Here is a 12,896-nt window from a genome sequence, read left to right as displayed (position 1 = left end):
AAACGCCTAAACCAAACTTGTCCATCGATTGCCTGATGGAGAAGCGTGATTCCTCACTGTAGAGAACGCTGCCTCCACTGCTTTAAAGTCCAGTGGCGGGTGCTTTTACACAGCATCCAACGCTTTGCATTGCACTCGTGATGCATGGCTTGATGTATCTCTCGGTCATGGAAACCCATTCTTGGCAGTCTGCATGTCTAGGTGTTTGATTTTATACGCCTGAGGTCATGAAAGTGATCGAACACCTGATTCTGATTGTTTGGATGGGTGATCATATACTGTTGGCGCGGTTATGCATTTTTAAGGTTTTTGCACTTCTTTGTGACACACTGTTTGCACGCATCTCTAAGCAAAAATACCTTACTACGCCAAATTGTTTTTCTTTAATTAATTTGATGCTTTATTTTTGGCTTTTATTTAGCTATTTTTATATCACGTTTTTAATTATAAAAACCCCAGATATCATTCAATATCTAAAGCAGGTTTGATTTCTGATTTTTTTTGTACCTTTAATGCATTATTATGCTTATGTTATTGAATGCTTGAATCTGATTTTCTCAGTTATCAGGAGTTGTATAAGAGATCGCTTCTTGACTCACATTACAGTTATTTTCACTGAACTAAATCTAAATAAAGTTCACTATAATAGATTAGTGTTCATTTCAAAGGTCTTACAACAGCAAAATAACATCAGGTTTGTGAAGCACATACTGTATCATCTCCCATTATACCTGCGCCACATGGATACATTTTCTACATTTATTTTATTTCTTGATAACTTCATAATGTTACCACTGATGGCAGATGGACTATTCTGATGATGACTTTTAAACTTTTCTGCATCTTGATGGTGGGTTACTACTTGGCAGGAATGGATAGACACCAAAAAATGTATCCAAAATGTCTTGAATTGTGATCTGAAGACAACAAAGCTTTTCTGACTTTTTGAATGTGATTATTAAATGACATAACATTTTCATTTTGGGGCCTTTTAAACGCTCTGCCAATGTAATCCTTCAGACTTTTAATGAAATCCAAACCATCAACTATTAATCATTAATGTGTATTTTGAGACATATTCCATTGGTATTTAGTTATTTTAACAACAAAAGGCAAATAGTAACCAGTAATAGCCAACAGGCTCCATAACAGTTCCATCTAGAACCAATACAAATCCCATTATATACAGTAAAACTATTACAAACTCTCTGATATATTTTTCAGGATAATACAGTAACATAAGGATTCCGCAACTGTAATTTCGATCTACAAATATTCAGCCTATGGTTTTAGCCAAAAAGACCTTTATTTTGGAGCGGCGCTGTGAGGTCATATGCGCGCGCCGCGCTCTCGCTCCCGTGATTGCGGCTGAAGAAAGGTGAGTGTTTTTACTCATTTAGTATTGAAATCTGTCCAGTTCGTTTAGAGAAATGCACACACCAATTATAAATAAGTAATGCTTCGTCGGGTAGGTATGTTGTAACGTTATTAGTGAAAGGCGCGTCTCATTTAACAGTGTAGTGAATCAGTTTCTAAACACGAACTCAGCCTGCCTTTTTTAGACCCTTTTTAGGGCGGATAGTGTGTATACTGTGCACACTGGGACGCAGAGTCAGTCACTGGCGAGCAGTGATGGAGAAACGGAGCTTTTTGAAGCGCCGAGTCAACTGAATCGATTGCTTCTGAAAACGATTCAGTGATTCGAATCACGCTGCTGCTCAAAACTGTGTAAACACAACAAAACAGACACCTGTTTCGACTTCTACAAACCAACTGGAAATGTTTTCATAAGATTGAACATATTAAATATAATCTATAAATCTCGTTTTGACTATTGAAGAAGGAGCTACGCCAGATTCAGTTGTATTTAATTCTTCTGTTATTCAGGTGGAAAACAGAAGAAAGTGTCCAAACACAGAACCATTCCTGGTGGATCGGCTCTCATACTATCACAGAGATGGCGTCTATTAAAGAGGAGAGTGAAGAGATCAAGATTGAAGAAGTGTTCAGAGTCAAGCTGAAGATACTGAGCAACAAACGGGTAGGTTTTGTCTGGTTTAACCTCGTGAACATCTCCAGCTCCACACGAATGAATGAAACTCATCTTGAGCGGTTTGATTTGAGGTGCCGTTATTTTGCACGGAGGAAGATATTATCATCATACGCTTAACATAGTGGAATAAAACCATGCAGACTCAAACATAAGATGCCCCTGATGATCAGACGACTTCTCCCGTGTTTTAATATGCATCTCATTCTAAACCAAATCTTTGTTTTATTAAAGCAAAAAAGAATTTAAAATCTTGAATCGCAAATTACATTAAAAATGTTTTATACCATTGTTAAAGCAGTTTCTTCTTTTCACTGTTTTGTCTCTTTTTTTCACTCAGTCCCAATGGCGCTTCAAAAGGAAGATCAAGAACTGATGAAGAGCAGGAGAAAGATCAGTGCGGTATGCAACAGGATTTCATGACCGCGAAAACCCAGACAGGCTGAAAAGATCTTGTCTCAGAAGACCAAAGCTCAGAAGACCAAACCCAACCGACAGCTAAACAAAACCGCCAGGTCCAGAAGAGCGCTCCCACTGGAGACGCGGCGCTTATGCGGGCACCAGTGTGGAAAGAGCTTCTCAGACGCCAAGCGCCTTAAAAGACATGTACCATTCACTCCACAGAGAAACCTTCACGTACCAGCAGTGTGGGAAAACGCTCAAGTTGAACAAATACCTCTTGACTCACAAGACGGTCCACACCAAAAGAGAGGCTCCTTCACCTGCACACAGTGCGGGAAAGAGCTTCTCGCAAGAGGCGATCTGAACAATCACTTGAAGGTCCACGCCAGACAGAAGTCCATCGCACAGACGTAAGGAAAGAGTTTCACACACAAAGGAGATCTTAACACCCACATGAGCCTTCACACCGGAGTGAGGCTTTACAACTGCAAGGCGTAGGGGAAGAGCTTCTCGTGCAAAGGGAACCTCAACACCCACACAAGAATTCACACCGAGAGAAGCCCTACATGTGCGACCAGTGCGGAAGAGCTTCAGGTTCAAAGCGACTCTCACTTACCACATGAGCATCCACCCAGAGAAACCCGCTTCTCTGCCATCAGTGCGAAGGACTTCACGACGGCAGCCTTCTCAAGGTTCACGTGAACGGGTCACGGCGGAGAGAAGCCTAACATGTGCCATCACTGCGGAAGAGCTTCACAAGCGCCACACCCTTAAGAATCACATTCGGTCCACACCGGAGAGAAGCCCTTCACCTGTGCCCAGTGCGAAGGAGCTTCGGGCCATAAAGAAAAACTCATGGACTCACAAGAGAATTCACTCTGGGGTCAAGCCGCTCACCTGCCAGCACTGTGGAAAGAGTTTCGCATCGAAGGGAAACTTTAAGAGACACGTGTGGGCGCCACGAGGAAAAACGAAGAGTGAATTAACTGAAGATGCCTACGGCTTTTTCTGATGCATCGCACTGACCGCTCACTAATACCGCTGCATGACCACACTACGCTGCAGGTGTTTCCACAGTGAAAAATACATCACACAGCAAAGAGAAAGCTGACAACATGCTGGAGAAGACAGAGCAGGTCACTTCACACTAAACAAGGTCTCTGTTTTTTAATCGCCTCGCTATTAAAGAAACTATGAATACCATTCTGTGGTTTTTTAACGTGTTGTGATGGATCACTGTATGTTTCGTTCAAACGTGAACCGATCGCCTTTTTATATTAAAATGACATACTTACCCCCAAGGTGTACGTGACTTTCTTTTTCAGCCAAACGCATTTCGTGGTTTTATTCTGGCTCTTCCACGGCTTGGTAATGCCGTGGTGAATACTGCCCTTTATGTTGAAGCTCCATAGATGGCATATACATATATATCTGTCGTAAAGCTAACCTTCACACCTCTGGGGGTTAACGACGCCTTCTGAAGCAGATTGGTGGGTTTTGCAATAAACATACTTCTAAAGCAAATCACTGATGTTCGCGAGAGAGTGACTTCTGGCTTCTTGGATGATGTCAGCGAAACATGAAAGTCTTGTACATCTAGTAGATTATGAGCTCATTTTAATTTTTGGGCAAACTGTTCTTGTTTCTGTTAAGAGCTAGTGTGGTGTGCATGGTGTATCGTCTATGCTTTTTTCTTGTAATAAACAAATTTACTTCACATTCTTCTTACGCCTTTTCACGCTCCTCAAATACATTACAAAAATGATTAACATACTGCATACAACTTACAAAAACAGAAAACTCCTAGGTAGTGGTTGTCTTTACTACTTTACACATAAAAGCATTTAAGAGTGTCACAATATGCATTAAGCAATCCACTTATGTCCTTTAATTTCTTATAAAAGTTGCATAATCACGTGATTTTCAATGGAAGTCTCCCAATATGGTTAAATTGGAGGTGCTCCAATAAAAATTAGATTTATAAACAGTAATTGTTCAATCGTGGTAAGAGCTGCATGCTCATGTTTGATAAATGTGATTTTTTACAAATTTTTACAGGCTTTAAAACACTTCTTTCAAGTATTTAAATGAAAACAATATTAACCTTTCAATGTGAAATTCCCACAGAACGCCTATCCACCTTGTTCTTTGAATAAAAGCACTGTTGTCATATGTGCGCTATGAATTCTGGGTTTTCCTTGAAACGGAGGATGCAACGTTGCATTACAAACGCTTTGTAAGAGAGTCGACTATGAAACACTGAAACGAAATGGCTGGTGACGGCTGTACAAACGCTACTTTTATTATGAAATTGCAACGCCAAACAAATGAGTCACTGAGCAAAAAGTAAAAATAAATACACATTATAAGATCGAATTTAAAGTGTTTTTTGACAACCTATAGTTGGGGACTCCTAAAATGTAATTTTTCATGAATCAAAATTTACCATTAGATCAAAACAGACAACGAAATTCATTGGGTTAATGAGCCCACTTCAACCTTTTTATTGCTTTTAATACATGTAAGGAATGAAAGGATAGACACTACAGATGTACTTTTAGTGTCGCAGGTGTTTCTTGTTAATGCTATTCGTGCAACATGCGTTTTATTCTTAACATATCTGAACGTTTAAAATCGTACTGCTACGACTTACTCCAGAATGATGTTTGCGCCCAATCATGGCGCTTTCTTCCGCCGTGAGTCCGCGACGCGAAGGTTCACGCCGCTTCTATACCTGGAAGCTCTTCGCACCGAGGACACTTGTAAGGCTTCTCTCCGTGTGAACCTCACGTGAATCCTGAAGCTTCCTTTGCACGCCGGCTCTTTCCGCACTGGGCGGCAGGTGAACGGCTTCTCTCCGTGTGAACCCTCATGTGGATGGCGAGGACATCTTTCCTAGAAAAGCTCTTCCCCGCAGTGGTGGCACACGGGCTCTCTCCGCCGGCGTGAGCCATCACGCGATTCTTCAGGCGACCGGCGTCCGTGAAGCTCCGCCGCATAGATGGCATTGGAGTGTTTCTCTGGAGTGGGTCTTCGCGTGGTTGCTAAGGCTTATGTTGTGTTTTAAGCTCTTCCCCGCGACTGAGCGCACGTGAACGGTTTCTCTCCGGTGTGAACCTCCTCACATGAGTTGTCAGATTGGATTTATACCTGAAGTTTCTCCCGCAGCGGCGCACCTGAACGGCTTCTCTCCGCTGTGGATCTTCATGTGGATATTGAGCTGGTTCTTACGCTGTACAAGACTTCCCGCACAACTGGCAGACGACGGGTTTCTCTCGTGTGAATTCTCGCGTGCCGCCAAAGTGGCTTTTCCAGGTGAAACTTTTTCCACAGCAACGACACGCCGAATGGCTTCCTTTCGCCGTGAATTCTCGCGTGCGCATCAAGGCTGTCTTTTCGCTGAACGCTTGCCCACAGTGTCGGCAGGTGAACGCTCTCTCCGCGGGCGTGGACTCTTGCGTGAGTCTTGAAGTTTCTTTGGCGCGTGAAACCCTTCCCACACTGTTGACAGGAGAACGCTTTCTCTCCGTGTGAATCGTCGCGTGGGCATTAAGGTGGGTTTTCCTTTGAAACTTCTTCCGCACTGCTGGCAGGTGAAAGGCCGGTCTCCGTGCAAACTGTGTCACGGAAATTGATGCTTTGCGCTTTCTGGCGAGCAACTAATCGATGTTTCTCAGCTTTGAAATCACATTTCGCTTTTGATCCTTCATTTCATTCAGTTCTCGACTCTGCTCTTTCAGGTCTGAAATTAAAAAGAAAGAAATAAAAATTAGCGCCTGTTTAACAACTAGGACTACATAACTATGACCCCCTCCTTGGATCGCCACCTTAATGTGGTGGAGGGGTTTGAGGGCCTGAATGACCCTAGGAGCTAGGTTGTCCAGGGCTACATGCACCTGGTAGGGTCTCCCAAGGCAAACAGGTCCTAGGACAAAGAGTGGTCCACCCCTTATGAACAGAAAAAATAATAGAGTGTACCTACAGGCTGAATGGCAGTGTAGAGTACCTGGCATTCTTGGAGTCCTTGGGAAGAGTGCTGGAAAGTGCTCCAACTGGGGACTCTATCGTCCTGTTGGAGGACTTCAACGCTCACGTTGGTGATGCTAGCGGCACCTGGAGGGGCGTGATCTGGAGGTCCTGGGGAAGGCCGTACTCCGCTCGTGTTTTCTCACCCACTGCTGTTTGTTATTATGGAAATATGGCGGGAGTCGCGGAGTACGGCTATAAGGCGATGCCCCGGTTGGAACAGTCTCTCACCACCTATCTGTCCCCCGGTGCAGCATTGTCTTTGAAGGCTCCGACCTTACCATCAAAGCCGCTTAGAACAACGTCGGCTTTGGTGGCTAAGGGGTACACAGCAGCGGGTCTGGCTGGATCTTGCATGCACACTATGGCAGTTCTGCAGGCATATCAAGCCGACCTGCTGAAAGAGGTCGACGAGGGAGAGGGGATCAGCTCCGGCGAAATCGCAGAACTGCGCCGACCGCTGACCTCTGCCTCTGCGTCATGAAGGAGACCGCCCGCGCTCTATGGGCGGTCTATGGCATCCCTTGTGGCCGTGGAGAGGCATCTTTGGCTGACCCTGTCCGATATGAAAGAGAGAGACAGGGTCTGCCTATTGGACGCCCCCCTGCAGCCTTCTGGCCTATTCGGCGACTCTGTCAAAATTTCCTCCCGCGTCGATCTCAGGGGGCATCGGGACGAGAGATGCCCCCACCGCATGCCAGCTCCTCGTGCAGGCGAACGCAGAAACAGAGCGCCGCCTCGTTCTCTCCCCAAGAAACAGCAGGGGGCGAAGCAGCGCTCTGGGCCGGTGACTTCCGGGTCCAAAGATCTGAGGGTCTTTCTGGACAGGAAGTCTTCGGCCAAGAAGCCCTGACGTGAGTGGTCCAGGGCTTCTGAGGGCTGCCCCTCCTGGGGAGGATCAGGTTATGACTTGTCAGTCGGCACCCGCTGCTCCTCAGGGCCCTCAGGGGAGTAACTCCGCTGTCTCTGCCCTCGTGCCAGAGCGCGGAGCCTTCCAGCACACGCCCCAGCCGGATTCACCCAAGGGGTGCGTCTCGGCCAGGGAACGCGCCACACATGCGGGGGTCCCATTTACAGCTAGCCCGGCGTCTGCCTGCCGGTCAGCCGCTTCAGACCACCGAGTTACCTGTATCTCACACACCAGAGGTCAGCCTCGAGAGGCTGATTCCCTTAGTAGATTATTTAGCAGCGTGGAAACTTCTGCCAAATGTATCTCAATGGGTCATGCAAACGATAGAGAAAGGCTATCGATTTCAGTTCGGTTTTCCACCACCGACATTCAGGGGAGTCACACCGACAGTAGTCGGCCCCCAGTAGGCTCTGGTGATGGAACAGGAAGTAGAATCCCTGCTCAGGAAGGAGGCCATTGAGGTGGTCCCTCCTCATGCTGTGGAATCTGGGTTTTACAGTCGCTATTTCATTGTTCCGAAGAAGGATGGGGGGTTGCGTCCCATCATAGATCTGAGGGTCTTGAACCGCTATGTCAACAGACTGAAGTTCAAAATGCTTACCATCAAGCATGTGGTGACTCAAATCAGATCCGAGGACTGATTTGTCAACATAGATCTGAAGGACGCATACTTCCATATATCCATCCTTCCTCAACTCAGGAAGTTTCTGAGGTTTGCTTTCGGGGGCGTAGCATACCAATATCGAGTATGTCCGTTCGGCCTAGCACTCTCACCCCGCACATTTACGAAGTGTATGGACGCAGCTCTGGCTCCACTGAGACTCCAGGGCATCCGCATACTCAATTATATCGACGATTGGTTGATATTAGCTCAATCAGAGCAGATGGCAGTTCAACATTGAGATGTTGTTCTGTCTCACATGGGGGAGTTGGGTTTGAGACTGAACACCAAGAAGAGTGTATTGCGTCCTGCTCAGAGGACCACATACCTAGGCGTGGTGTGGGATTCGACCACGATGTGGGCACAATTGTCTCCTGCTCGTGTGCAGTCGATCCTCACGCCAGTCGAGAGAGTCAAGGAAGGCCAGTCATTCACTGTCAAGCAGTATCAGAGACTGCTGGGGTTGATCCCCTCTGGTTCTCTCTAGTTCATCCAGCTCTCCTGGGACTGGATGCCATGTCACAAGCGTGGCCGAGGCTTCGCCTGTACGCATTTCCCCCAATTGCCCTGCTCCCAAGAGTTCTGGCGACAGTGCGCCAGGATGGAATCAGACTACTGCTAGTAGCCCCGTTCTGGCCGGGCCGAGTATGGTTCGCGGACCTGATCGGCCTAGTAGACGGTCATCCGTGGGGAATCCCCCTGAGGCCGGATCTACTCTCTCAGGCGGGGGGAACAATAGTTCACCCTTGCCCGGAGTTATTGAAGCTTTATTGAAGCTTATTGAAGTTATTGAAGGGGCACTACTCATAGTTTCTCATACTTTCAGCTGAGGTTGTTGAGACCATCCTCCAATCCAGAGCTCCCTCTACGAGGAGCGTGTATGCCAGGAGGTGGGAAATGTTCACTTCCTGGTGTGGAGATCGCCACTTAAACCCAGTTAACTGCCCAGTAGGCTCAGTGCTGGAGTTCCTTCAGGCGAGATTCTCCACCAGGTTATCCCATTCCACCCTAAAGGTCTACGTGTCAGCCATATCTGCATATCATGACCCTATTGGTGGCCACTCAGTGGGCAGACACCCATTAGTTACACGATTCCTCCACAGTGTGCTGAGGCTGAGACCTCCAGTGCGGACCAGAGTTCCCCCCTGGGATTTGGTTGTGGTATTAGAGGCTCTGTGTAAGGCACCCTTCGAGGCCCTCGGAGAGGTTCCCTTACCTGTCTTATCTTATAAGACAGCATTTCTCCTCGCCATCACCTCTCTTCAGAGGGTGGGAGATCTGCAGGCCCTCTCCGTGGCCCCTACTTACTTGGACTTTGCCCCAGGCATGTCCAAGGCTTTTATATACCCACGAGTGGGTTATACAACTAAAGTGCCCTCTGTTACACCGCAACCGATCGTACTACAGGCCTTCTGTACTCCCCCCTTCCAGGCAGACCAGCACTGGACACTTATGTGCGCAGAACTGCGTCTCTGCGGACGTCGGACCACTTACTCATTTGTTTTGGTCCGATAAATAGGGGTGGCACTGCTGCTAAGCGAACTATTAGCAGGTGGATAGTAGAGGCTATCCACCTGGCCTATGAGGCCTCTGCACTCCCATGCTCTCTCGGGGTCAGAGCGCACTCAACTAGGGGTATGGCGGCCTCCAAGGCCTATCTTAGCGGTGTGCCCCTCGGGGACATCTGCAACGCTGCGGGGTGGTCAATGCCCTCCACTTTTGCTCAGACATGAGGGCCGCCCCTGGCTCCTCTGTCTTATCCTGATGGGTGGTCTGAGGACCCCCTTTTCAGGCAGGGCCTTGGAACTATGGCGGCGTGGGCATCTCGTTCCCAAAGCATTTGTGACGCAGCTCGAGTTCCTGAAGAGGAACGTCCCAGGTTACAAATGTAACCATGGTTCCTCTAGGGAACGAGACGCTGCGTCCCGATGCCATACATGCCCGCACCCCTGCCGGCGCTTACTCCACTACAGAGGCTGGCACCGGCCTCGCAGAGCGTGACTTTATACTTCCTGGTCGGTGACGTCATCTCGTCCATGACGTCGCTCCCCTCCATTGGACAGATTTCACACGTGGTTCAGAGCGGCTCACGCTGAAGGTGTTCCCAAAGCGCTTGTGATGCAGCGCCTCGCCTCCCCTAGAGGGACCATGGTTACATATGTAACCTGAGACGTTCTCAGCCTCTTTGGTCGACGTGGCCGTCTGGAGCTGTAGCCGCAAAGTCTCCAGTGCATGTCTGCAGCGGCAACACCCGAACCCAGTGGTGGACACCAGAAGTAAGGGATGCAGTCAAGCTGAAGAAGGAGTCCTATCGGGTCTGGTTGGCTCGTGGGACTCCTGAGGCAGCTGACAGGTACCGGTGGGCAAAGCGGACTGCTGCCCGAGTGGTTGTGCAGGCAAAAACTCGGGTCTGGGAGGAGTTCGGGGAGGCCATGGACAAGGACTATCGGACGGCCTCAAAGAGGTTCTGGCAAACTGTCCGACGCCTCAGAAAAGGGAAGCAGTGCCCTGCCAACACCGTATACAGTGCTGGTGGGAATCTGCTAACCTCGACTGGGGACATTGCCAGTCGGTGGAAGGAATACTTTAAGTTTCTGGGAGCTTGCCCAACCAATTCCACATGTGTTTTGTGGATTTGGAGAAGGCATTCGACCGGGTTCCTCGCAGTGTCCTGTGGGGGGTGCTCTGGAAATACAGGGTAAGGGGCCCATTATTAAGGGCTGTCCGGTCCCTGTATGATCAGAGCAGGAGCTTGGTTCGCATTGCCGGCATTAAGTCAGACTCATTCCCAGTGCATGTTGGACTCCGACTAGGCTGCCCTTTGTCATTATTCTGTTAATAATCCGATCCTGTTCATTATTTTTATGGACAGGATTTCTAGGCGCAGCCGGGGGCCAGAGGGGGTCGGGTTTGGTGACCACAGGATATCATCTCTGCTTTGATGATGTTGTCCTGTTGGCTGCATCTGGCCAAGACCTACAGTGCGCGCTGGGGCCGTTTGCAGCTGATTGTGAAGCAGCGGGGATGAGAATCAGGCCATGGTTCTCAGTCGGACAAGGGTGGCTTGCCCCCTTCAGGTTGGTGGGGAGCTCCTGCCTCAGGTGGAGGAGTTTAAGTATCTTGGAGTCTTGTTCGCAAGTGAGGGGAGGATGGAATGAGAGATCGACAGACGGATCGATGCAGCTTCTGCAGTAATGCGGTCGTCATGGTGAAGAAGGAGCCGAGCTGTAAGGCGGAGTTAACTAGTGTCATATCATACCATATACACACAGAAACCTCACAGCAACCCGTCAAAATAAAGGTCTGATTGAACAGATAACACAAACATATTACTCTTGTATCGTGTAATGTATGTCTTTACGTATTCAGTTCACTGTCAAATTTAACTACATTCATAGATGTTTCATGTCTTCATTTGAAAACGAGAATTTCTAGAAGAAAAAAAATAATTATAGTGCTTTAAAGAAAATGGTTTCTTTGTTAAACTTCAATGTATTTTTTTTCTGGCATTCTCACGTGATGCTATTTTATTTGGTTTATTTAAATTTGTGTGTGTTTGGCTGGTAAAATAAATGTTGTCGATTCAAATCAGAGCTTCTTCCATGTCTGGAATGGATTTTTTCTTCAGTTTATGAAAAAAAGGGTTTGGCTTAAAGAAAATGTTGGTTTTGTCTACACTTATACTATATTAACTGGGTTTATTTGAATTGCATTCCTAAAAAGAGTTGACTGAAACTTGAAAACAGTATGAATGTGGCTCTAACTAATTTAAAACTAAAATGAAAACAAGGCACATTAACAGAGCTCATGTCTCTTAGGTATCTCTCAAAGCCCTTAATAATGAACGTAATGAGCGCTATTGTTGGTTTCACTGATGTATAACCTGTTCGTATATCTTTACATCCTAAAAAGCGTGTTTTGGGGTTTGCACGACGCTTGTGTGACCATTTCTAAAGAGTCTGACATTTTATTAAGGATAAAATGAGCGAGTTCAGCTTGGAGAATGAAAACCAACCGGTTTGTTCCTCAGGATCTTCATGTTTGACTCTGAAAGTCTCTTCAATGTGAACGTCTTCACTCTCCTCTTTAACGGACGCCATCTTTATAAGAGTGTCACGTGGATCGTTTCCTGTATAAGATGAAAATAATTAACAGAAAGTAAATATAAATGGTAACCACATTTCTACCTCAATGAGCTCCCTAGTTCGGTAGTTAGTGAGAGTAAATGACCGGATTAAAATATACAAACTCAACATAAATGTAATATTTAGGTATTTGTGATGTGGTACATAATGTGAAGTAGATTTCATTTTGCAGCTGGTTTGTGAAAGCTGTCATTAAGAGTTTGTTTGTTGTGCTCGTTTCGAATCACTGAATCATTTTACAAATGATTCGGTTCCGATGACTCGGACTTCTCCCGTCAGTTCTTGAACGATGCCGGGAGCGAGACGCACCTTTTCTGCTACTGATACGAGCACGCGCTTCACTCATGAAATAACTTTAAATCAGTCACGCACGTTGTATTACTTAAATCGTTTTTATTTAGTTCATGTAGCTTCTTAAAGCGGTTCGCATCGACTTGGAAGCGTTAGCACGAACCTTTCTTCAGCCGAGTTGAGGAGCGCGGCGCGGCTTTAGGACGTCACATCTCCAGACCAAAATAAAAGTCCGCTTGAGAGTCGCGTAAAGAAGTGAATGGTGTCAAACGTACAGGGAGAGAACCGTTGCAGTGCATAACCAAATATATGTAAAACAAGTCGTTTACATTGTTACTGATACGCCTACCTTTTACAAAACTGGATTGTGTGCCTCAGCAAAAATTTGTGCCTTTTAATTGTCCATTATCT

The 12,896-nt window shown here is 46.7% G+C and overlaps 1 protein-coding gene and 1 long non-coding RNA gene across 3 annotated transcripts; one reads left to right on the top strand and one right to left on the bottom strand.

Annotated features, from left to right (window-relative positions):
- Positions 1 to 2,395: 2,395 nt before the first annotated feature.
- Positions 2,396 to 3,464, top strand: LOC122342322 (gastrula zinc finger protein XlCGF7.1-like). Its single transcript, XM_043236113.1, has 3 exons — positions 2,396 to 2,452; positions 2,513 to 2,862; positions 2,945 to 3,464. The coding sequence occupies exons 1-3, from the start codon at positions 2,396 to 2,398 to the stop codon at positions 3,462 to 3,464; spliced, it is 927 nt and encodes a 308-aa protein (XP_043092048.1).
- Positions 3,465 to 6,148: 2,684 nt separating this feature from the next.
- Positions 6,149 to 12,695, bottom strand: LOC122343191. 2 transcript variants are annotated; one of them, XR_006250714.1, is made up of 3 exons: positions 12,649 to 12,695; positions 12,065 to 12,178; positions 6,149 to 6,194 (listed from the first exon to the last, which is right to left on the bottom strand). It is a non-coding gene; the product is annotated as an uncharacterized LOC122343191 (long non-coding RNA). The 2 variants fall into 2 exon arrangements; XR_006250713.1 differs by lacking the exon at positions 6,149 to 6,194 and adding an exon at positions 11,216 to 11,274.
- Between the last annotated feature and the right edge of the window lie 201 nt (positions 12,696 to 12,896).

Source organism: Puntigrus tetrazona, chromosome 4 (genome assembly GCF_018831695.1).
Source record: "Puntigrus tetrazona isolate hp1 chromosome 4, ASM1883169v1, whole genome shotgun sequence".
In the NCBI taxonomy this organism is placed as follows: domain Eukaryota; kingdom Metazoa; phylum Chordata; class Actinopteri; order Cypriniformes; family Cyprinidae; genus Puntigrus; species Puntigrus tetrazona.
The sequence above is the reverse complement of the archived record's forward strand: the minus strand, read 5'-3'. Positions and strand labels throughout refer to the sequence as shown.